Source organism: Filicampus tigris, chromosome 14 (assembly GCF_054856515.1).
Source record: "Filicampus tigris isolate MCC_2025a chromosome 14, RoL_Ftig_1.0, whole genome shotgun sequence".
NCBI lineage: Eukaryota > Metazoa > Chordata > Actinopteri > Syngnathiformes > Syngnathidae > Filicampus > Filicampus tigris.
The window spans coordinates 21,921,070-21,943,454 of record NC_141230.1 but is presented as its reverse complement, the minus strand read 5'-3'; the positions used below and the strand labels follow the sequence as shown (position 1 = coordinate 21,943,454).

The window sequence follows — 22,385 nt, the reverse complement described above, 5'->3', positions numbered from 1 at the left end:
GACTCCCAAGTGTGATTACGGCCTCTATTTATTACTAATCATCATTTTAGGTGACCAGCAATGTTATTTGTGCATAACAAGAACTGCCGATAAAAAGGTAAAAAAAAAATGTCCAGTTTGTATTTTATAAAAAAAAAAAAAAAAAAAAGCTCAACGGTCTTGCCCGATGTTAGAGCCGTGTTGAAATGTGCCGTTTTTGAGGCGACTGTCCTGTGTGGTGTAAATGCGGCCCCCTCTACCGCGGGGCCAACAGCAAGTACGACTTCACATCAATCAATCAATCATATTTTATTTATATAGCACTTTTCATACATAAAAATGCAACTCAAAGTGCTTTAAAACATTCAAAGCAAAACATAGAATTATCTTCAATCAAAAGAAAAGATAAGTTATTTAAAAGTTGTTGAAAGCCAAACTAAAAAGGTGTGTCCTGAGCTTCCTCTTAAAAATATCAACAGTTTCTTGTTATAGACTTGTTACCATGACGACAAGGGGCGGCTACTTTTCGAGAAAAAAGACTCTACAAAAGGGTGGCAAGTAACAGGGGCCGAAGCCCTGCCGCGACTAGGCGAAAACCCCACGAAAAATGTTCAGAATTGCCGAGATGAAGTTAAAACGGTAAATATCGCCCAAAAAATAGGATCACAAAAACACTTCAATACCATTTGGAACTTATCTTAAAACATGAGCATTAAAAGATTTTTTTTTTAAAGGTGATTTCATTTCATTTTTTTCATACAGCACAGCCAGTGGAGCTGAATCCATAATTTGCATGAACAAACCCAGGCAAAATGTAGCTATGCCCTAACATGCAAAGCTCACCTCTGTCAGGATGCATCTGTAAATAAACACGTGAATAGGGAACAAGGGTTTATGAGACAAAAATAGACAATAAGCAGACATTTGCAAATATACAACAAAAAGTACAGTAGTCGCATCCAAGCATGTGACAGAAATTGAGGCAAATAAAGTGGCTCATACTTTTTTTTTTTTTTTTTTTTTTAAATACTGAAATAATGCCCGTCCACATTTAGTCACAAATGTACTTAAGTATGAAATTAAGACTTGTTTCTAAAGACATTTGGGCTTGTTTAATTGAACCCAAAGCGGATATGTTTGGATAAATGGCAGCAGTCGGCTACAATTGCAACTTTGGCCATCCAATGGAAGAACATTTGAGTTTTCTGCTTGTCACTATAAAGCGAAAGAATTCCGATGACTAAAATGCGCATGCGGCGGCCACGCCACCAAAGGCGTAACGCTAGCCATGACTATCTCGCCGCAAATATTGTCAGATTGAACTGAAGCCATCCGGGTGATGTTGCTCTGAGAAGAGGAGGCCGCCGGCTACATCGAAAAGCTCCGTCGGACGGTCGAAGACGTCCTGCGGGAAGACACGCAACTGTGCTTATTTACACCATTATCAAAACAAACAAAAAACAAGAGCGGGGGGCGTGTAATGAATGCCAACCCACCAGCATGTCGGGCATCGAGGGTAGTAACATGTCCTCCATGAGAAAGTCTTGTGTTGGAGAAGGAGGGGGCGTCGGCATACTGGCAAGGGGGATGGAGAAAAGAAATAAACATTTGCTCAAAGCAATTCCACTTACAGAAGCAAAAGTGTGGCCACAGTTTTTAATGTTAAATGTGCACACGTGGTCACACTTACTCCGTCACATAGATGGGTCTCCGTGGCAAATAACCAGGCGACCTTGGAAGTGTCTGCGGATCTGCGCAGACGAGACATTCACATACAGACTGTGCACCACTCGCAAAACGTTGGCGAGGAGATACCAACACAGTGTCCTCGTGGGCCTTTCTGTCTCTCTATTGCAAGTTTAGCAAGGAGCGCTCTGCAGAAGAACTGCCACACCTTCGTTTCCACGCAGAGCAAGTCTACTTTTGTGTGTTTGGGAATTTGACATTGCGCCATGCGGGGGCAGTCCGGCGGACCACCGATCTTTTCCTTGCCACTGAAAGTGGACTCGCATTTTCTGACTGCCGGTGCCCGCTGAAACCAGGTCACCAGGTCTAAGTTGCGGCGCAGGCGGCGTCGCGCCATTTTGGTGGATTTGATTGAGGTGCGTGCGGAGCGATTGCGCGCAGCGGGCACGCGTGGCGCAGATCGCCGTACGTCACTCCTCAATATGACAATAGCGTGCGGCCAACAGCGCAGGCAGCGCTGAGTCTCACAAGGTCGAAATGTGAACGCACCATGAAGAGAAGCGCTTAAAGACCAAACACCAACGACTGGGCAAACGTTTAGAAAAGGCCACATTCCACGTCCCTGACAAGATTTGAGGCTCGTCCCAAAGTTCCCTGCCAAAAGCCCGACATGCCAACAAACATGCAACAAACAAGTTTTTCAAGCAGATGGACTTGAGTGCGTATACCAGAGCGGGTGTAGTAGCGTCTGAAAGCAGCGTCTTTGTCCACGTCCGGGTAGAGATAGAGCAGAGGGTTCCCGCTGGCGCTGCCGTGAACTCTGGGGGTGAAGTCGTAAATGATGTTGGGCATCGAATCCTTGGCCAGCTCCGACTTGGTGTAGGGCTCGATGGAGTGCACCTGAGCCTCTGAAGATGGAGACGGCCGGCGTCAAGGTCTGGTTCCGGACACGAGCTAACCAGCTGCTCTATTCGCCACGCACGCATTCACTCGCTAGGAAAGTAGCAATTGGTGTCGAGGGAGGAAGTGAAAGTGGGAAAAATTTGATAGGATGGGTAAGAGCAAAGTTTAGCCCGGGTTGTTTAGTGGAACTTACGGAGAGTCTTCACGGCACGTGCTTGACGAATCCATTCATTCGCATTCTTGAAAATTTATGTGGATTTGTTTTTTTTAAGACCACTGTCGATTCTCATATTTTGTCGAATGAAATTACAGATTCATTGGCCGATTCATTCATTTTTTTTTACGTATATATGAATATATATTAGAGCTGTCAAGCGATGAAATTGTTCTAACTAATCGCACGTTTTTCAATTGATCGCGATTAATCGTATGATTCAACTACATTTTTTTCCAAAGCTTGGAATAAATATTTACTTGGGGGGGAAAAAAAAAAATGAAAAGTACATTTCGATTCAAAGACTGTTCTAATAGCTTTCTTTGATCCTTCAATACGTTCTCGTCCTGTAAAATACAACTGTTGAACGATACGCCCAAAACCTACAACCAATACGCTATTTGAATTTGGCTTTGCAAAGTGCACAAATTATTTCTCCAATGAGCTGTCGAGCAACTTTTTGAAGGAAAAAAACGACATAAAAGTCTGTTCCTGCGTGTGAGCAAAAGTCAGCTGCCACAGGACCTAAATAAAACGAGTTACAAAATTAAATGAATCTCACTAGTTAATGCTTTAATTTTGAGAGCCCTAATACATATATATATATATATATATATATATTTTTTTTTTTTTTTGGGGGGGGTTTGTTTGAATTCATCTGCAAATAATGCATCTTTGTTCGTTCGGCAGCGACGGAGAGCGCTTGAATTGGATGCGCTGGCCGGCGTGACCGGCGCTGGTCACGAGCGCACCTCCGTTGCGGTGTTCCACCCAGCTGAAGGAGATGGCGCCATCTCGGTTGGTCTCGCTGAAGCGGAGCAAGAAGGTGCCCGTCTTTTTCTCCCGCAACAGCTCCTTGATTTTCTCTCGGCTCACAAAGCCCACGATGAGCCTAAAAACAAAAAGGCTCGGCGATTGGCGATCGGGAGCAAAGTTGAGCGGGCAAAAGCCGCTTACCCGTCGCGCCAAACATCCAGCAGGTGCTTTTTGATGAGATCCAGGATTCCGTAGAGCCAAAGCCACACGTTGACATTTTTCCCGCAGCCTCCCTTGGAAAAGGAGTCCCAGTGGACAAAACCGTCGGGATCCTCTGCGGGCAGATGAGCAACGTGGAAGGGCGGAAGGGCGCAAGAGCGCTAAGGCCAGTGCGAGTGCCTCGGGCGCCGCGATGGCAAAATGGACAAAACAAAACGCGGCCGGGTCTCTTACCGACAATTTTGCCTCGGAGCGTGGCCAGTTGGTCTTCGTCAAGCCCTCGTTTTCCCGTGGACAAAAATTGCCAGCTCAGAAGCTGCGAGAGCTGCGGCCACGACAGGCGAGGCGGCTCGGCAAAGAGCGACAGGTTCTGCGCGCGCGCACACACACACACACACACACACACCAAAAACAACCTCTTTCACTTGCCCTTTTGGACCAAAGGAGCCAAATCTTGGCAGAACCGCCGCCGCCGCCGCAGACTCCCTTGAACGGCTCCACTGACTCAAGTGTGTGGACTCAAGAATGATGTGGTGATTTCGGTTCCGGACTCAAGAATGATGCGGTGATTTCGGTTCCGCTGATTCCAAATGAGCAGAATCACCGATCGGGGCCAATTGCGTCCGTTGACCGACTCGAGACTGGGATTCGATTCAAGGCTTTTACCGGTAAATATGCAAAGGGGCTCCATTTTCAGAGTCTCAAAAGTATGGGGACAGTTGCGGCTCACTGGCCGTTGGCATTTTGTCGCTGTCCTGTGAAAAAGGTTTTTAAATTGTCACATTCGTGCCATGTCTGTAACGCCGGAACGCCATTCATGTAAGAATGAGAAAAATGTTTTCCACAGGACAGCGACGATTTGCACCATTACCTTTGGTTCACTGGTGGACATGTTGTACCACATGACCGATGCGCAGGCACTGGCAACCTGATTGCTAGCAGATACGACCACCACCGGTAGAGAGCTGGCCTGCCAACGTAGGAGGAAAACATTGTTTCCATCTGTGTTTGCAAAAGCTCAACTTCCGTCTCTCATCCAAACGAAGCGGAACGTGCGCCTCACCTCGATTTGGCAGCGCAGCCCGGCGTGTTGAAAATCGCTCACAAACGTAATGACGTGCAGTTCTTCCGTGACACTCAAAGCAGTCTGGCAAAGGGGAACATATTCTTGGAAAAAAGAACATTTGGGTTGACTTCCGCTTTAAGCGAATCCATTATCGATTCATCGGGGCGAATCGATCTTCGATGAATCGTTACATCCCCACTGGCCGCGATGAAAAGACAACACACAGAAACGTCTCAAGAACACATGGCCCAAATCGAACAGGAAGCGAGTCGGTCGGCCATTTTGGAGGATTTCCGGGTCTCGTACTCGGACCGATCCCGGCTGACTTTGGGCAACGCGCTGAAGCGGTCACGTTATCGACGACAAATGGCCTTCACGTAAAGTCTTACCTCATTTGATCTATGAGCTCTCTTTTTGCTTTCCTGAATGACCTGGAAGAAAAAGGAAAAAAAAGGATTGAATATTATTTGTTTGCATTTTCTACAAAAAGGGGTCAACCTTCTTACCAAGTCGCTAAATTCTGCAACCAAGCAATTGCCAGCAGCGTTCACGTCGGGCACCTTGTTGGAGTTTGCCGTGAAATCAAAGTGACGGAAGCTGCGAGATGGCGAGAAAATGTCACTCCATCAAAGGCAAAGAAGACTTGCAAGCGAACCAAAATGTTGACCTACCCTTTGCTTTGATTTTTCTCCGCAACATCCCTTATTGTCAGAGAGAAGGAAAAGAGAGAGAATGGAAAACTCGGTTTGTTCTCTTTCCGGCCTCAAACGCGCGCTCGTCTCGTCTCGTCTCGTCAGGACTTACTTGTCAAATACGGGTCTGACTTTCAGCAGGCATCGGAATTCGGGAAGATTTACCAGGAACCTGAAAAGGATGGAATATCGTTGACAAGAAATGCTAACATGTTCATTATAAAGCCGTAAAAAAAAATACATGAAAAAAGTGATCTAAAGTTGAGTAATACATGAGAATTCCAGAGATCATTTGCAATGGGATTGCCATTCATTAAAAAAACAAATAAACACCTGCGGTAGGGCTGTGCAATTAATCGAAATTCAATTCCGATTATGACACTCCACGATTACAAAGTTGGCATCACGGTAAAAAACGATTCTTAATATGCATTCATATCCAACGCACTGTTTGTTTACAGGAAGAAATCATACATGTGCACCTTTATTTGATTTCATCATAACTAACCTTATCAATTTTGTTTGGTCCACTTACTTCCATTTATTTGTCGTTGTATTTTTATTTTTATTTCAACATTTTCTTGGTTTGTCCTCCAAAATAAACGCCGGTTTGAGTAATCGTGATTACGATCAAATGAATTGTGATTCATCTTTTTTTCACGGCGCATTCTCACCTCAGCGCGACAGCGAAGGCGGCCTTGGTCTTGAGTACCAAAGGTTGTTGGATGCTCGGCATGCTTGACATGACCGGCTGCTTTTCCACCACTAAGGCACTGAAACAGACCGAGAGTTGGCATCGGGGCTACGGCCGCCGCCAAACGCTGCGCGCTGACCACGCGGCAAGCCTTGTGACGCCGTGTCGTACTTGGAAACAAGTTTGGTCATCAAGGTGTTTGCCGAGCTATTCATTTCAGCCGCGTCGTTCGAGGTCCCGTCGGGCTCCGGCAGCTTCGTCAGATGTTGCCGGAGTTGTTGCAGCACCGCAGCCGTACTTGTGAAGCTGGAACCGAAAAAAAAAAAAATTAAAAAAAAAACAGACCTAGCCCTTCTTTTCATGATTTAAAAGCGAGACTGTGTCCAATGTCAGTTTTTGTTGATTATGGCGGCGCCATGTGGGCAAAAGCGGTAGTGTCTTGACAAACGTCAACCACATTTCCCATGCGCGCCTGCGCATAGTGTCATGAAATCCTGAGCCGCCCTTATAGCAAAAGAAGGAAGTGAGTATGCCATAAAGCAATTCAGGACATTTGTATTTTTTGGTGTGCCAGGGTTGCTGCCATCCTCCTCAAAGTTGCTTTGAGCCAGTAAAAACGATACCGATATGATAATTATTACGATATTGTGGGGGGTGGCGAGGTATAAAGGGGTTGCGATAGTTCAAAAAATTCAATAAGAAGCTCATCTAAAAAAAAGAAAACTAAAAGAAACGATATCCTGATTTTGTCCATAACAGCATTCACAACAAAATAGGCTCGGCCAGTCATGCGCTCGTACTGGCATTTAGCGTGGCTCTTCAACTGTAACAAATTAAAGCGCACTAATAAACTAACCACCAGAGGGTGCTGGAACTGCACAAATGGAAAACAACTTGGGCTTTTCAACAGAGTTGCTGCTAGTAATATCGTGAAACGACGACAACGACGATATACGGTGGCAAATATAATACCGCCGATATTATTGCATCTTGGACACTTGAACTTTTTGAGAAGCGTCATGTAGGTGGAGCCGCGTGGACGTCGGCACGGGCAAGCGACGAGCCAGCAGCGGGACCGGGACGGCGGGCGGGGGTTGACGCTGGCGTGGCCGACGTGCCGTGTGGGTTTTTTTTAAAAGCTGCTCTTGACGATTTGTTACCACTTCTGCAGACGGTCCAAGCAGGTGTCGACGGGGCTTCCGACGCAGGCCAGCTGCTGCCTCCGCTTCCACTCGGCCAACTCGGCGCCGGTGAGCGTCTCCACCGCTTCCTCGGCTGACTTTAAAATGCTCCATATTTGCTGTCGTATGATCGGAAAAAGAAAAAGAGCAAGGCTTCATATTTACCATTGGCCCTACTTTGACGTATCAACGTTGGCTTGTTTTGGAGAATGAATCGAAACGTCTTTCATTTTTTTTTTTTTTTCAGGCGTTCTGCGCTAGTAGTCGTCTGTGGCATGTCTTCGCGCCACCGCTGGTTGTCCCGACAACCAAAGTCTTTCTGAGCACGGCTCCCGAAGTGGTAGGTGAGCGGTGGCTCATCTGCAATGCATCGGCCAAGCAGCAGAGGGCGCCACTTCCAATCTGGCCTCCAGCTTTTAACGTGACTTTGATCCACTTTCAGAGTGTTCGTACAGTAGTTTTTTTTTAATCTTACTGCACACCACCAAACAAAAACATCATTGAATAAAACTGGATAAACAGGTTCATTCTACTGGTCAAAATTCTTTGCATTAATATGCTCGTCTAAACACGGCTTTCTGATGAATATTGTGTTTGTGGAATATGAGTTAATTATTTATTTCTTATTATTTGTTATTTATTTATTGTGTGTAAAGTGCTTTGTTACAGCTCCAGCTGTTATGAAATGTGCTATATCAAATTATAAAATTATATAATTATATAACATTGATTTGTATTGTATTTGTATTGAATTCATAAATACGACATTTCTATAATACACATGATATTATTATGATGAAAACCTGATGTGCTAGAGAAAAAAAAATGAGGGCGGATTCAGAATCAGCACCCAAAAAAAAAAAAAAAAAAAGTTACTTGCATCTCTGATTGAAAAAAACCAGCCAACATTTGCTGAGCAGGGCAACGTTTGGGGACTTTCTGCCATCGAGTGCGAGAGCGGTTGCGCTTTGTTCTGCTTTTCATGAGACATCAACGACAACAAAGGATATAACATTTGGAGTGAAGAAATCCCCTTTCCACCACATTACCTGCTTTGTTCGCACCACCAAGTTGGCCTGCCGCACGACGTCCCGAGTGCGCTGCTCCTCCGCTAATCAAACACAAATGGGCAGGGACAGCGTCACGCCGCCATCTTGTCCGTCCTCATCAAAATAAGAAGAACGTACCGTGCGGGCAGCGCAGCCACTGGATCTCCTTGTTGACTTCCTACGTTTGGGTTCGATCGGAGGACGTTAGCGAGGGTGCAGCCGCAGACTTTCCAGAGTGTGACGTCAAACACAAACCTGAGACATCCTCTCCAGCGCTGCAATTTGGGAGTCCAGTTGCGATGGCCTCATCTCCTCGGCTGGACAGGCAATGTCCTACAAAATAAAAAAAAAACAATTCCGTCACTCGTGGAAAAAAAATTTGGGGGTGTCAACACTAGGCATGTAACGATTCAGTCAAGCCCCGATTCGATTTTCGATTCGATTTTTTTCAGAATTGCTACCGCGCTTGTCTCTGTGCGCTTCTGCATGGATGAATTGAATCAACTCCATTATTCGGGACAAATGGATTTTCGATTCATCGTTGCATCCCTAGTCAACGCATTGTGGAAAGTTGACAGTAAATCTTTTCACCTGTGCTGAAAGCAGGATTTTCTTCTCCTCCTCCAGGCACTCCACCAGGATAGCGGCCAGCTTCTTGGGCTCACATTCAAAATGATTCTAGGTGAAAATCAAAATGCTCTGCTAAGAGGAACTTTGCAGGAGTGAAAAGAAGCAAAAGAAAGCAACATTGTAAAAGCGCAGCGGCCACATGGCAACGTGAAGCCCAAAGAGCGCAAGCGTTGCGGCCCACCAGCATGTATTCTTTGATTTCTGGAAGATTGGGTGCCCGCAAAATGGTGTTGTCCTGCACGCAACGGCGCCACTCTTCTTCCAAGTAAACCAGCAGAGAGTTGAAACAAGTCCTGGCTTTTCCGTCGTCGACGGACGCCGAATGCCTGACGGCAAAAAAAAAAAAAAGACATTTTTGTTTTCACAAGCAAGTACTCTATTCCACCGATTCATTGAATAATCGGCTAAAACAACATGCACAATAAAAAGGTACACGCGATGTGCAGGTATTGTTGTTTTTCATTTCGAGTGGCCGTCCTCACATGCTAGACTGTACATTCTGCGACTTTGACTGCGTGTGGCTTTCGAAGGCCATGTCTGGCCTGGTGAGTGACGTGGGCGTCAGTCATTGAAAGCATAGCGGGCTTTTGTTGGCCCGCCTTTTCCTCCACAGAATTTTGTGTGTGCTGGCGGTCATATCGGTCGGTGTGGAACGCTGATCCCTACGACGCTTAGAGCGAGACATTTGGCACCAAACTTTTCTTGCAATCATTTCACCCCCCCCCCCCCCCCCCCCCCGAGTTGTTGACTGACATGCGCTGTACTCGGGCCGCTCTGGGCCTTGGTGGTTGAATGCGACTGTGGAACTTACCAGTCCTGGTCCTCGATCCAGACGCTCAGATAGTGCCGGATATGTCTGGGGAACTTCCTTTCGTACAGCAGAATCACTTGCGCCTGAAGGGTCGAGTTCAGGCTAAGCAGTGCCTCCCACTGAGCCATCTCGGGCGGCTACGGTCCACCTACAACGGCAACCATGTCACGGATAAATCAAGTGGCTCCTCATCGGGGATTTGATGATGGAAAGTGCACTTTGGAATTGCATGTATACAAATACTGCCAACCTACAACCAACCAAATGTTTTGTGAGCTGCTCATTTACCCCAACATGCATTTGTGAGCGATGTCACATGCAAGGGCATTAGAGAAAGTACACTCTAAAACACCGATTTTTGCAATTGGCACTCGGGTGATACTGGCAAGTTTGATATTGATCCGATATCAAGTAAATACAGGGTAGTATCAGCCGAAGCCGATACCTTTTGCTTGGAAATGTCATGATCCCCCTTGAGTTAGTTTATTATAATTATGATCAACGCAGCACAAAAGGTTTTATTTCGTATGAAATAACTCCAATGCAAACTTTAACAGTAGAAAATAATTAAATACTTCTACTGCAACAGCTTTTTTCATATGTGTGTGTAAATTCGTGGTGTTGCCATAGTAGCGGAGCACGTTCTTATTACACAAATCACACTTGGCACTGTCCTTTTCTGTTGCTGTCAAAAAAAAAGTCCACACGGCGCGCGCTGTGCTTCTTGTTTGGCTCTGCCATTGCTTTAGGTTACGGCTGCTCTCTCACTCTCCCGTCGCACTCCCTGCCAGGAAAGTGGGCGAAAAGTGGGCCTGACTCACTCACTGGGCGAGGGGGGGCGGGGGGCGCTATTTGCGCAGAGAAGCGGCGCTTTCAAGAAATTGGTGGAGGAGCGAAGAATCAATACCAGGACAATAGTATCGATCTGATCCAAGTACTCGTATCGATAATATCGACATTTGTATCGATCCGCCACCGCGATTTGGCAGGGATTTTCCAAGACAGGCTTACAGTACAGTAGCTCGTCCGTCTGTCGACCCAAAGATCCCCTTCCCCCGGCTGCTGCTTTCCAAGGCACGCGCACCACAAGGAGCAAAAGCATTCAACCATAACGCACAAACTGTTCAAGTCATTACTTTCCATTTAAGAATGGTATCACTGTTTTTACAAAAGTCCAATGGGTGACTAGAGTGGTATTTTTCTTTTTCATATCAAAAAAATAATGCCACTGGTCAGCGAGTCAACAGCCAAATACAATGAAGAATTGTGGCGATTGTATGTAGCTGTTGCTCAATATTTTTGGCTCAGCGGTTCTTTCCATTGTCACAGCAGACCAAGGTCATCATACAAAATGACGTAAGTATTTACTGTACTCTGAAAAGAGTGGTGGCGAGTGAGATGAATAAGAAATACTCGTAACTCAAGGACTTATTCTTATTCGTATAATGCGGCTGAGTTAGCCTTGGTTAATCAAAGTAGCATCAGTGGGTTTACGACAACAACAGTTGCAAGTAAGTGCAAGTGTCTCTGTGTGTGTGAACAAACCCCCCAAAATGAAGAAGGAGCACTACTTACTGTTGCTCAAGTTGGCAGAGAGCCGCAAAGCGGTGTGCGCGTTTCGTCTTGCGGATCCCAAACAAGCGCAAATCAAGAGAACGAGGAAGGCGAAGACTGTTTCGCGAAACTCACACCGGGAATTGCCAAATTGCCGGGCTACGTCATTCCCTGAAAACGAGGCACCCACTCGCCCCGCCTCGCCCCGCCTCGCCCCTCCCCGCGCGTGTGCGCTCATGTGCCAAGTGCACATGCGTAGTGAATCAGCTCACTTCCGCATCGCAAAGCGTCATATGCGGGCTGCGTCACAACAAAATTGTTCACGGGATATGCTGACAGTACATGATAATACTACTACTACTACTACTAATAATAATAATTGGTCGGACATTTTTTGCCTTTATTTATCAACTGTAACACAACCAGACATGCAATGTACTAAAAACTCAAGTATAAACACACACAAAAAAAAATGCATAGCACACTATTATTTTTCGATTTTCATTGGCTGACATCCTGTGCCGGCCCGGGAGTCGACTTGTCTTTGAATCGGGCTTTACTCGGAATATGGAGAATTCATCTGGAAAATAACGAGCAACATCATGTTTAGTGTGACAAATTCAATGAGGCCCAGAGTTACTTGAGGGTGACGGAGCAGATGTTCTGTTTGGACTGCACGCGTTCCAACTCACAAGATCCATGTCGAAGGACAAGGTCTGGTTGAGCATGTCAAACTCTCCCGGGGTCATGGGAGGCTCGGGCGAATCGCAAGCAGGCGACGGGGGGCTCACGTTGGAGCTGCTGCACAACAAAGACTTCAGCTCACTTTAGAAGGTACGTGTCAAAGATCCATCCTTTGTTTCCTCTCCAGGAAGGCATTCATCAATTTATTGCTTCCTGATCAATAATTCACCCGTGACCAGAAGTTCTTCGAGCTCCAGTCTGTCTCCAGTCGGCTTTCTGTTCACTTTATTACATAATTCAAATTGACCCAAGAAATTTAACCTTGCAGAAAATGATAATAAAACGGATTTTTTTTCCTGCGTTTATATGTCAGTTTAAAAAAAAAAAAAAAAGAACAACAAATGAGTTCCCCAATAGCACGCATTTCTTCTCCAGTTTATATAGCAAATACCATAAGCGCTTGGGGTCAAAAGGAAACATATGCCCCAAGAAAATTGTAATTATTTATCCCGATGTCTCAGAAACAGGGGGAAAAAAATCCAAATTCCCGAATTTCCAACTGACCCATTCTAAAATGGAAAGAGCACACGATAAATTCTGAAAGAAATAAACCAAACGTGCATTATTTTCTCTTTTCAATTTTATATATGTAAATATTTCAAAAACGTTGTTTACAACAAAACTTTCAGCGGGTCAATTCATTTATTGGGTGTATGCCAATCATCTGTTTGAGGTGTGATCAAGTTCTTGGGTCCATTTGATCCAGTATGTGTTGAGTTATCCTCTGCAAATCCCACTCAACATTGTTCCCATCTCATTCGAAACGCATTTTAAGCAGGTGGATCCGACCGGCAAGACAAGATGAGGGTGGAAGGTGTCATGAACTCACCGCATTTCGGAGCAGGGAATCAGGGTGGATGGGATGTATGGATAGGCTGCAAGCAAAAAGAAATGACAATTGGATTGACGCCAATCAAAGCCAGCCTTGGTGGGCGGGGGCAGCTGGAAGCCGTGCCTTTGCTTGGCAGATTGTTGTAAAGCTGTCCAAAGGCCTCGTCTTTGGGGGTGTCGGGGAAGAGGAACTTGAGCGGGTTCTTGGGGACCACCCCGTCCGAGATCACCTTGTAGTCGCGGATGATGTCGGGAAAGTGCAGCGCGTTCAGTCGGCTTTTGGTGTACGGCTCCACCGAGTTGAACATCGGCTCTCCTGTTGGGGGGGGGGGGGGGCGTGGGTGTTCAAAAGTCAGCCTTGCGTCAGGCAGAAGAAAAGTGTGTTGTTCTCACCGCTGTCGCTATGCTGCACCCAAGTGAAGGTGATGCCTCCGAGATGGCTCTCGCTGAAGCGCAGGAGGAACGTGCCCGACTCCTTTTCCCGGAGCAGAGCGCGCTCCCTTTCTTTACTCACGAAACCCATGATGTAGCTATCGTAAAATCAAAGTCAGGTCAGACATTTTGCTTTGCTCATTTGGGCTGAAATCTCTTAAGTGGTGTACCCTGGAATCACTGGAATGTTGGGGGGGGAATAAGCCGCTGGTTTCACGTCAAACCGAGCGGGAAATTGAAAAGGAAGCCGCCACCACCATTGTGGTTGGAAGCAGACATGATGACAGGCAGGCAGAGTTCCTGGTGGAACTTTTCAGCCCGGGGAACCTTTTTTGTGTGCGTATTCCACAAACTGCCGGGCTAGATGTGGAAGTCGCCCAATTTGTTCCTGCGGTCTCAAAGGGGCTATTGACACCTCAGAGGTCATTCACCAAAAATGGAGCCCCGATCAGGTGCCCAAAACGGACAAGGAACACTACATTGAGACCTTTTTTGCCCCACACTAGCGTGGCGTCTGCGTTTGATGACGTTTCTTGGGGAGTAAGCAGGCGCAAGGACCTGCTCCTTGTCACTTGCATGCTTTTGACTTTTCTTTTTTTGTTTTTTAAACTTGAAAACACACAGCTGACTCATAAAATTAAAGCAAAAGTCAACCTCCAAAATCTTTGCAATAATACGCTCTATGAAACGCGGCATTCTGATTAAGATTGTGCCCGCGCCATCTTTAGTGGCATCTTTTCGACTAGTGGGGCCGCGTCAAACCTATTCTTGTGAAGAATTCTTTTGGGTTGGCTTCCCCCTTTAAAAGAAGGTTGGACAATCTTTTTCCCTTGTTTTGTTGCACAGTGGACCCTCAAACTTGAAACAGAACCTAAAATGACCAATGACAGACCAATAAAAAGGAACCCATACTCACAATACTAATGACAAAAAAAAAAACAAACAACTTGATCCAATTAAAGATGAAGTTACTTGGTGACTCGGCGTAAAGAAGCTTGAAAATGCTCCCAAGAGAGATTTACTTTTCATTCCACACAGGCAACAAGTGCTTCCTGATCAATTCCAGGATGGAGTCCAGCCAGATCCAGAAACTGAAAGGTTTGCCTGGAATATTCTCCTGAGGGCAAGAAAAGAGACAATAGCACAAAGAATCAAATGAGCACACGTCCGAAATGCGAACGTGGCAACGTTCGCTGAGTTCACGGAACGGCGTCCTGTAATGGTGCCGTCATTCCCGAAGCAAAAACACAGCACTTGCGCTCGCAGAAGCAGCAAACTTGGAAAAGGTCCAACGATGCAGTGCGTCGCCGCTCACGATCGAGTCGCCCGCGCCCAAATAAGCGCGGTCGACCCTCCGGCATTCGTCAATGTCGCGATCGCGGCGGTTAACGCGACCTCAGCAGAGCCGCAACACCCGACGGCGATCGGAGCAGATTAAGCGGGCGAATGAAAAAAAGCCCGATAAAATCAATCGTGAGAAAGCCGACGCGACGGCGCGCTTGGGCAGTGGAACCTTCTCCGGAGGCAAAAATCATCGCTCCCTTCGCGGCTTTGATCGGAAGGGGGCGAGAAAATGCCCAAAGGCGACCCCGCGGCTTCCTGCTCCAGACTTACCTTGGCAAACTTGGACCAGTGGACGTGGTCACTATTGGAGAAGTGCTGACCTGGAAAGATTTGCAAGGACAACACGTCGCGATTGGCCAGCGCTTTGCGGGCTGGGATGTTGCGAGGCCGATCATACCCAGAAGCTTTGCTCCCAACATGTCCAGCTGCTCCTTGTCGAGGCCCTCAACCGACTTGGTGCGGAACTGCCAGCTGACAACCTGGGACAGCTCAGCCCACGTGGCTCGCGGCGGACTGCTGAACAAGTCCAAGTTCTGCGCGGGGACGCCAAGGCGCAAGAGTCACTGGACGGACATTCGGCTTCGTGTTCGTTGAACTTCACCCGTTTTCGTACTAACTGCCCCGGGGCGACACCGACTTTTTTTCTCCTCGTGTGACATCATTAGGCGAGCGTACTTGATTGTTCGGTCAACATTTGGACACTCAGTTGTTTATAAGTGGTCCCCGAAAAGAAATCAAGTGTAAAACAAGAAAAAAAAAATGTTTTAAAAAGCGTGCAGACGACGAAGGGCTGAATCGCTGACCTGGGGCCCGTCGTTCAAAAGGTTGTACCACACCACGGAGGCCCAGGCGGCCGGCATCTGGCTCACGTTGGAGATGACCACCAGCGGCAGCGAACACGTCTGCAAGCATTCATCGGCGCAACGTCTTCGCCGCGCAACGGGACCTTGGTTTCGCCGGCGCTTACCTCCAGGTCGATGTTCACGCCGAGCATTGTGAAGCGGGCCTCGAACGTCAGAGAGTGAAGTTCTTCGGTCACACTCAGCAGACTCTGAAATGCAAACCCCCCCCCACCCCCAAAAAAACAGACCGAGGTTTGACTCAATTCAAAGACGAGCCGTTCCTACTTTGGGGCGTTATTACACGGCCTTTTGTTTTCTCACGAAAAGGCGCCGATTGGTCTCTCCTCGCATGCTCTGTTATTCTTGCAAATTGGCCAATTTACAGAGTCGGAAAGAGCCGGACAGCAAAACGCCGAACTCTCGCCGACATTTGAAGTGTCTGAAAACGTCGTCCCTTCACCCTCAAGATTCACATTTTACTACAAATTGTTAGGTTCCATCCGACTCGGAATGTTTTGTCGACAAATTGAGCCTTGTGATGCTTCCGTGCAGAAGAAACTGGTCAGCCCAAAAGGTCTTGTGCGGATTCGTTTCCGAAAAGGTGCCCGGTTTGGATTTGAAAAAAATACGAACCGTAATGTTCACGCTGACGTGAAAATAATTTTAAAAAAAGATGGGAACCGAGCGGCAGTATGAACGTAGCCCAAAACTTTGGCAAAGGATTTTGGCAAGATGATGTCACCGCATTCCTTTGCCTTGTGGGAAGTACAAACGTTTTTTTTTTGAGGACCGGCGCCGGCCACGTCTTCCACCATTTGAATCGGAGAGACATTTTGGGGAGTGTATTCAATTTGTGATTGGACGTGATTTGGGGGGCAGCGTTGCGTCGATGTTGTTGCGCAAACACGCTGGCACCACGAGCTGCCATAGCAACTTGAGCCGGTTGGTAACTCAAGCCCCAAAAAAAAAAAAAAAAAAAAAAAAAATACGGTTTCAAGTGAAAAGTAGTGATTTGGCGCACGGGAGGATGCAGGACAACAGCACATTTGAGTTATTACCTCATTGCCCTTTGTGGAAGTTGGGGATTTCTTCTCCTTCAGCTGTTGGAATTGAGAAGTCGAACGTCAGGACAAAAGCGCGTCGGCGGCCGCAGCGCGCGCGCCTCGCAAGTCGCATACGCTGTGTCGAAAGTCCACGGAAAGGCAGCCATTGGAGTAGTCCTCGATATCCATGACTTTGGTGCTATTGGTCACGAGGAAAAACTGCCGGCTTCTGGGGTGAAAAACAAAGTCAAGTGAAGGCAAACGGCGTCGTCTCGCTTTCCGCAAGCGCAACGCGTGTGAATGGAACTGGAAGGCCAACTTCCTGGCGGTCCGCAGCAAACGACAGCGCGACAGCCGGTCTTGACGGTTTTTGGTGTACTCACACTCTGCCGGCAGGGAGGTCCCTACATTCGCGCACACAACAGAAAAAAATCCCAAATATCGAAATTTGCCGGTGACGATTGAACATCTGCGGGAGAAGAAAGACTCACTTGTCAAGTGTCGTCTTCACTTTGACCTGATAATCAACTGCCGGCAGTCGAACCAGGAGCCTAAACGATGACAAAAAAAACCAAACAAGTCACATCTCGGCTTTGTGGAATAAATAGAAGCGGTCGGCCAAGTGCGACTCGTGGAACGTTTCCAAGCAAAATGGACAACTTTCTGTTCAATTGGTCCGTGAGACTTGAACAATTTTGCCGTTCCGATTGTGTCAATGGTTCACCCAAAAAATGGCAGAGTTTTTTTTTTGTTCTTGCTTTGGAATCCGGGCTGGCCGTCATTCTCAGAGCAATGCGGCAACTTGCCTGACTTTGGCGGTGAATTGCACTCCCGTCTTGATGACGAGCGGCTTCTGCGGATGCGTGGACATGCAGGGCTGCTTCTCCACCACAAACGAGCTGACGCAGACGCAGACGCAGACACGGACACACAGGCACAGACGCGACACGGCTGGGATGTTTGTCAAAGGCCTGGTGGACGCGCGCCAACGGGGCGCACCTCTTGATGATGTGATAGATGAGATATCGAAGGCGCTCCTCCATCTGCGGTTTCTGCACGGGGATGGGGTCGCTCTCGTAGGTGACTTTCAAAACCAGCTCCCCGAGCTTGTCCAGTTGCCGCTTGACCTGGAACAGACTCTGCGCCGTCAGCGTGAACCTGAAGCGGGGCGCGAGGAACAGCCGGGATCACGTTGTGTTTGGCTAAAGTGCAGCTGGTCTTTGCCGTCGTAAAAGTTGTCCCGGGGGGGGGGGGGGGGGGATTTCCTCGGTCTCACTTGCCAATTTTGCAGCTGGTCAAAGCCGGAGCGCAGCGGGCTCCCGACGGCGGCCATTTGCCGCTTGCGCTTCCAGTCGCGCAGCTCGCCGTCCAGTTGAGAATACATCAGGTCGTCAATCTCCTGGATGAGCACGGCTATCTTGGACAAAATCTCCTAGCAAAGCAGTCGCGCAGCAAAAAGTAAAGGCAGGAAATGAAACCTCCCGTTTGGAACATGTTTTGAGCAGTTTTTTTTTTCCAATTATGAAACCTCTTTTGCTTAGCTTAATAAATGTTATCAACGTATACAATGCAAATGGGTCAGTCAACATATTTGTACACGTCTTCATTTCGGACTTTTTGCGATAACCTATTTCATGGGTCAAAAAACAAAAGAAAACATGCATTTTGCCATTGTGTCCGCCATTTTGTCAGCCATTTTGACTTGAATCTTGGTCAAAATGCCTCACTAGCGGTGTGTGGGAAACGAAAAGAATATATTTTCAAACGGACCCAAGAACATGATCGCTGTTGTTGCGCAACCAGCGTAAGAGGAGGGTTACGTTTTGATGACAGCGTCTGGCAGGGCAAACAAAAGTACCTTCCTTTTGAAGTCAAGTCTGTTGAGTATTTCCTGCAGTCTTGTTACTTCCTGTTTCATGAGCTCAGAGTTCCTCTCTGATGGCTCTGCGGCACATCGACACAACATGGCATGAGCGCGTTGCCGAGTGAGGTCACGCTCTTCTGCTTTTTGCGCGCCCAACCTCTAGACTGCAGCGTCTTGTAACGGAAATCAAAGTCATCCTGCATGTTCTCAATGCACTTGACTCCTTGGTCCATCATCTGCTCACAAGTTGCGTTTTTATAGGAGACACAGTTCACTCATTCAGGTCATTTCACATACTGCGCATAAAACGCAGTCACCTGCACACTTGTCCGGATCGTCCCGACTCTGCGGTCCATGTTTTTTTGCCTCTCGAGGGCCACCGAATTTTGCAGTGATTTCTCCAGCGGCCCCTGTTTAAAAGTTGATGAACGTTAACCTCCAAAAACAGCTCCAACAATCACATTGACATAGGAGATGTCAAATGCTGGCGTGGTTGCAATAGGGTTGAAGTCAGGGGATGGCGCAGTGGGGACTTTACACACACAAACCTCCTGCTGCATGTAGGCGCTGGAGAGGATCCGCCGTTCTTCTTTGAGGCAGTTGGAGATCACTCTGGCCATGGCTGCCGGGTTGCTGGCATATTTCGCCTACAAAGTCAGACGGCGAAAGACGATAGCGCACTGGTCATGTCAACTTGGAAAGGAAATGTCTCTTGTTACTGCAGGCAAAAAATAAACTTCCTCTCCGAGGTTTGAATGCATTCTGAGATCAAGTACAAAAGCTTCTGTGGTAAGAAGGGATTTTTTTTTTTTTTCTTTATGTAACTTACTTTTTGCAGATGACTAACATAACACCTACAAGCCGTTTGCTTTTTAGCACTCCTGTCATGTTTGCTTCTTTGGTACGCCAAAATTGTTCATCGGTCAATACGACCCACTGCTAGTTTAGTCATAAAAGAAAGAAAAAAGAACGTCACAAGAAGAACAACAAAAAAAATTTAATGTCTGCAGAAAAAAATATATTTAGAAAAAAAAAATCATATATACTAAGAAAATGAGTATATTTTTTATTTAAAAAAAACGTTTACTTTGTTTTCAAGAAAGACATTTACTTTCAAAGAAAAAAAAAGAAAAAAGTTGCATGTTTTAAAGAAAAAAGCCGAGTTTTCAAGGAGAACGTTTATTTATTTTTCTTTAGCACAAATGCTTTATATTTTTGGGGGAAAGTTTCATTTTTTGCAAAACGTTTTTTTTTAATTTGGGGGGAAAAATGTTTTTGGAGGGAAAAAAAGTTGCATATTTTTAAGGAAAAAAAACATTTATTTTTTAGCCAGTAAAATGTTTCATATACTTTTGGAGAATACATTTTGGAGGGTGGAAAAATCATAGATTACTTGAGAAAAAATGCATATTGCATATTTTGAGGAATGTATTATTATTATTATCATTGTCACATATTTTTGTAGGATTTAGAAAACATTTTTAAAATATAAAATAGTATATTTTTGGCGAAAACAAGTCAATATTTTGGAGGGAGAAAAGACGAAAATAAAATGTTTTCAACAAATGTTTACAAATATTGTTTGAGAATTAAATAAGATATTTTTAAGCAAAACTCATGTTTTGTCCAAGTCGCATCTTAAAAAAAGGAAAATATTTTTGAAAAATGCTGCATACTTTCAAGGTGATGTTATTATGTATTTCTTTTAATTACCAGAGTCTTTTGAATCTTGAATAAAATAAAATCCTTTGGGTAATAGTGACCCGAGAACATTATTGCTGTTCCTGAGAAACTAACGAAATAGGAAAGGAAATCAACAATCCTTTCATCGGCACTAAATATTAACTGAAAGGGTTAATAGTAGTGGAGTTTATGATGAGGTATAAAAAAAATGTTTACCGGGATTTATTTTCAGTTTATGACGCTTTTGAATAGTTGAAACACGCCTGGGTCAACATAATGGATGTTCCTGGGAAACCCATTTAACAGGAAAGATTAGCCATTAACACAGGACTGTAATATTTGACTTATATCTGATGATAATTGAGGGCTGCCACCTCGTCATTTAAGAAATGCAGAGTGAAACCGGTTTGTTGTTGTCTCAGGTGACAGCAAGCAAGGTAGCAAACAAAGGTTTATTCAAAAATGACACTAACCTTGAACTCCTTTTGCTCTTAAGTCTACACCCCCAAAAACAAACAAGTGTTAGCGGGAAGTGGCCTACCTGCAACTGCTGCTGTATGATCTTCATGTTGTGTCTCTGCAGAAAGTTGTGCTCCCGAGATAGCGCCGTCTCCAGCTGGGACAACAGGCTGGAGAACAGCACGGCCGCCATGGGGCCGCTGTCAGCGGCCGTGTCCCTAAAGGCAGACGCAAAAGGGGAACCAGGATGACTCCAACAAAAAAAGAAAAAAAAAAAAACACTGCATAGACAATGGTCAAGTCCATCATCAGACTTAAACTCAAAAGAGCATGTCTTCTACCAACTAAAAAGAATATGCAACTTTTTAATGAAAATATTAAGCATTTTTTTCCTGGAAAGTATGAATCTTAAAATGTTTCATGACATGACTTTATTTATAGAATAAGTATGCTTTTTCTACAGTATGTGAACTGTTCTTTAAAAATATATGACTTTATCTTTAATACACAACATTATTTCTTGAAAACATATGGCTTTTTCTTGAAAATGTGATGTTGATTGAAAAGTAGCTGACTCCACCCTGCAAAAAAATAAAATAAAAAAAGATGTAACTTTTTCTTAAAGTTATGGAACTTTTTTTCCTACATGTTTTCGGGTTTTTTTTGTTAATGAAAATCTTTTTCACCAAAAATATCAAATCTAGTTCTCACACACAGAGTTTTCTTTCTGCAAAATTATTATTTTTTCAATACATGGCTGTTTCTTGAAAGTAAACATGTTCTCAAATTATTATTATTATTATTATTTTTTTAAACAAAACAACATACATTTTTTTCCAACGTGTTTTTTCTTGAAAATATGCATTTTTCCTTGAAGATATATGGCATTTTCTCAAATTAAAAAAAATATTTTCCCATGAATAATTTCCTTTTTCTTTTTTCCCAACATGTAAGGCGGCTTTGATAATATATATTTTAAAAGACATACATACACTACACCAATGTTTTCTAGAAAAGATGTAACTTTAGTTTTTTCCTTTTACTCACCAATCCTGAGCCTCAATCCAATTGGCCAGACCCTGCCTGATGTCCATTGGAAAATTGTCATCATACAAATAATCCACATGCTCCAGGAGTCCCATCTCCAGCTGCTGAATTTGCTTCCACTGGCTCATTCTGCACACCTGAATGAAAACCACAGTGTCTTGTTTTCAATTAAAACACATTTTAAATGTAATGAGTTTTCCAACCAGATAACTCGGAGTTGTTGTGTGCTCGTAATTACCTGATGTGTTCTCCCGTCGGTGTCATTCACCATGTGCACGTTTCAATTTTGAGTTTCGTTTTCAGTGCATTTCATATTCAGGAAGTCTTCTCGTTTTGCTCTTGGAAAGCTGCCCTTGTTTGCACGGTTTTTAAGTGGCGTTTTACTGTTGTTTGTGGTTTATTTGATCACAAATCATGCCAACAAACACGTTAAGACATTATGAACTGAGAATAATTCAACATCTAAAAAAAACTAATTTGTCACTTTTGAAACGCTGTTTCACACGGAGGCCTCCGGTGCTGTTGGCGGCGCTACGGCTCATTTTCGCAAAGGATTAGAAGTCACGGAGCGACGTTTGACTTTATTGATGTTTGAAAAATAACACGTTAAAAGCCTTATTAGATGTTGTATATCCATAAAATACAGACATTCGAAAAAGTAA

At 45.2% G+C, this 22,385-nt stretch overlaps 2 protein-coding genes across 3 annotated transcripts; both read right to left on the bottom strand.

Annotated features, from left to right (window-relative positions):
• Positions 1–272: 272 nt before the first annotated feature.
• On the bottom strand, positions 273–11,639 carry LOC147136843 (signal transducer and activator of transcription 1-alpha/beta-like). The gene is made up of 23 exons (XM_086052223.1): positions 11,456–11,639; positions 9,881–10,028; positions 9,251–9,395; positions 9,031–9,117; positions 8,695–8,772; positions 8,578–8,617; positions 8,440–8,501; positions 7,370–7,509; positions 6,381–6,515; positions 6,190–6,288; positions 5,628–5,687; positions 5,495–5,524; positions 5,330–5,420; positions 5,213–5,254; positions 4,821–4,904; positions 4,629–4,727; positions 3,992–4,127; positions 3,740–3,872; positions 3,535–3,674; positions 2,394–2,573; positions 1,670–1,730; positions 1,476–1,554; positions 273–1,384 (listed from the first exon to the last, which is right to left on the bottom strand). The coding sequence occupies exons 2-23, from the start codon at positions 10,006–10,008 to the stop codon at positions 1,292–1,294; spliced, it is 2,142 nt and encodes a 713-aa protein (XP_085908349.1). The 5' UTR covers positions 10,009–10,028; positions 11,456–11,639; the 3' UTR covers positions 273–1,291.
• Positions 11,640–11,820: 181 nt separating this feature from the next.
• stat4 (signal transducer and activator of transcription 4) lies at positions 11,821–22,143 on the bottom strand. Of its 2 annotated transcripts, none has more exons than XM_086052222.1 (24): positions 21,962–22,143; positions 21,724–21,860; positions 20,759–20,894; positions 19,083–19,181; positions 18,852–18,944; positions 18,692–18,770; positions 18,529–18,614; positions 17,951–18,102; positions 17,670–17,828; positions 17,477–17,569; positions 17,162–17,221; positions 17,054–17,074; positions 16,806–16,899; positions 16,686–16,727; positions 15,753–15,836; positions 15,589–15,687; positions 15,183–15,318; positions 15,056–15,105; positions 14,464–14,558; positions 13,403–13,539; positions 13,134–13,325; positions 13,008–13,053; positions 12,127–12,232; positions 11,821–12,014 (listed from the first exon to the last, which is right to left on the bottom strand). In XM_086052222.1, the coding sequence occupies exons 1-24, from the start codon at positions 21,992–21,994 to the stop codon at positions 11,991–11,993; spliced, it is 2,253 nt and encodes a 750-aa protein (XP_085908348.1). In that variant the 5' UTR covers positions 21,995–22,143; the 3' UTR covers positions 11,821–11,990. The 2 variants fall into 2 exon arrangements, with proteins under 2 accessions (XP_085908348.1, XP_085908347.1); XM_086052221.1 differs by having other exon boundaries at positions 12,127–12,235; positions 21,962–22,138.
• Positions 22,144–22,385: the final 242 nt, after the last annotated feature.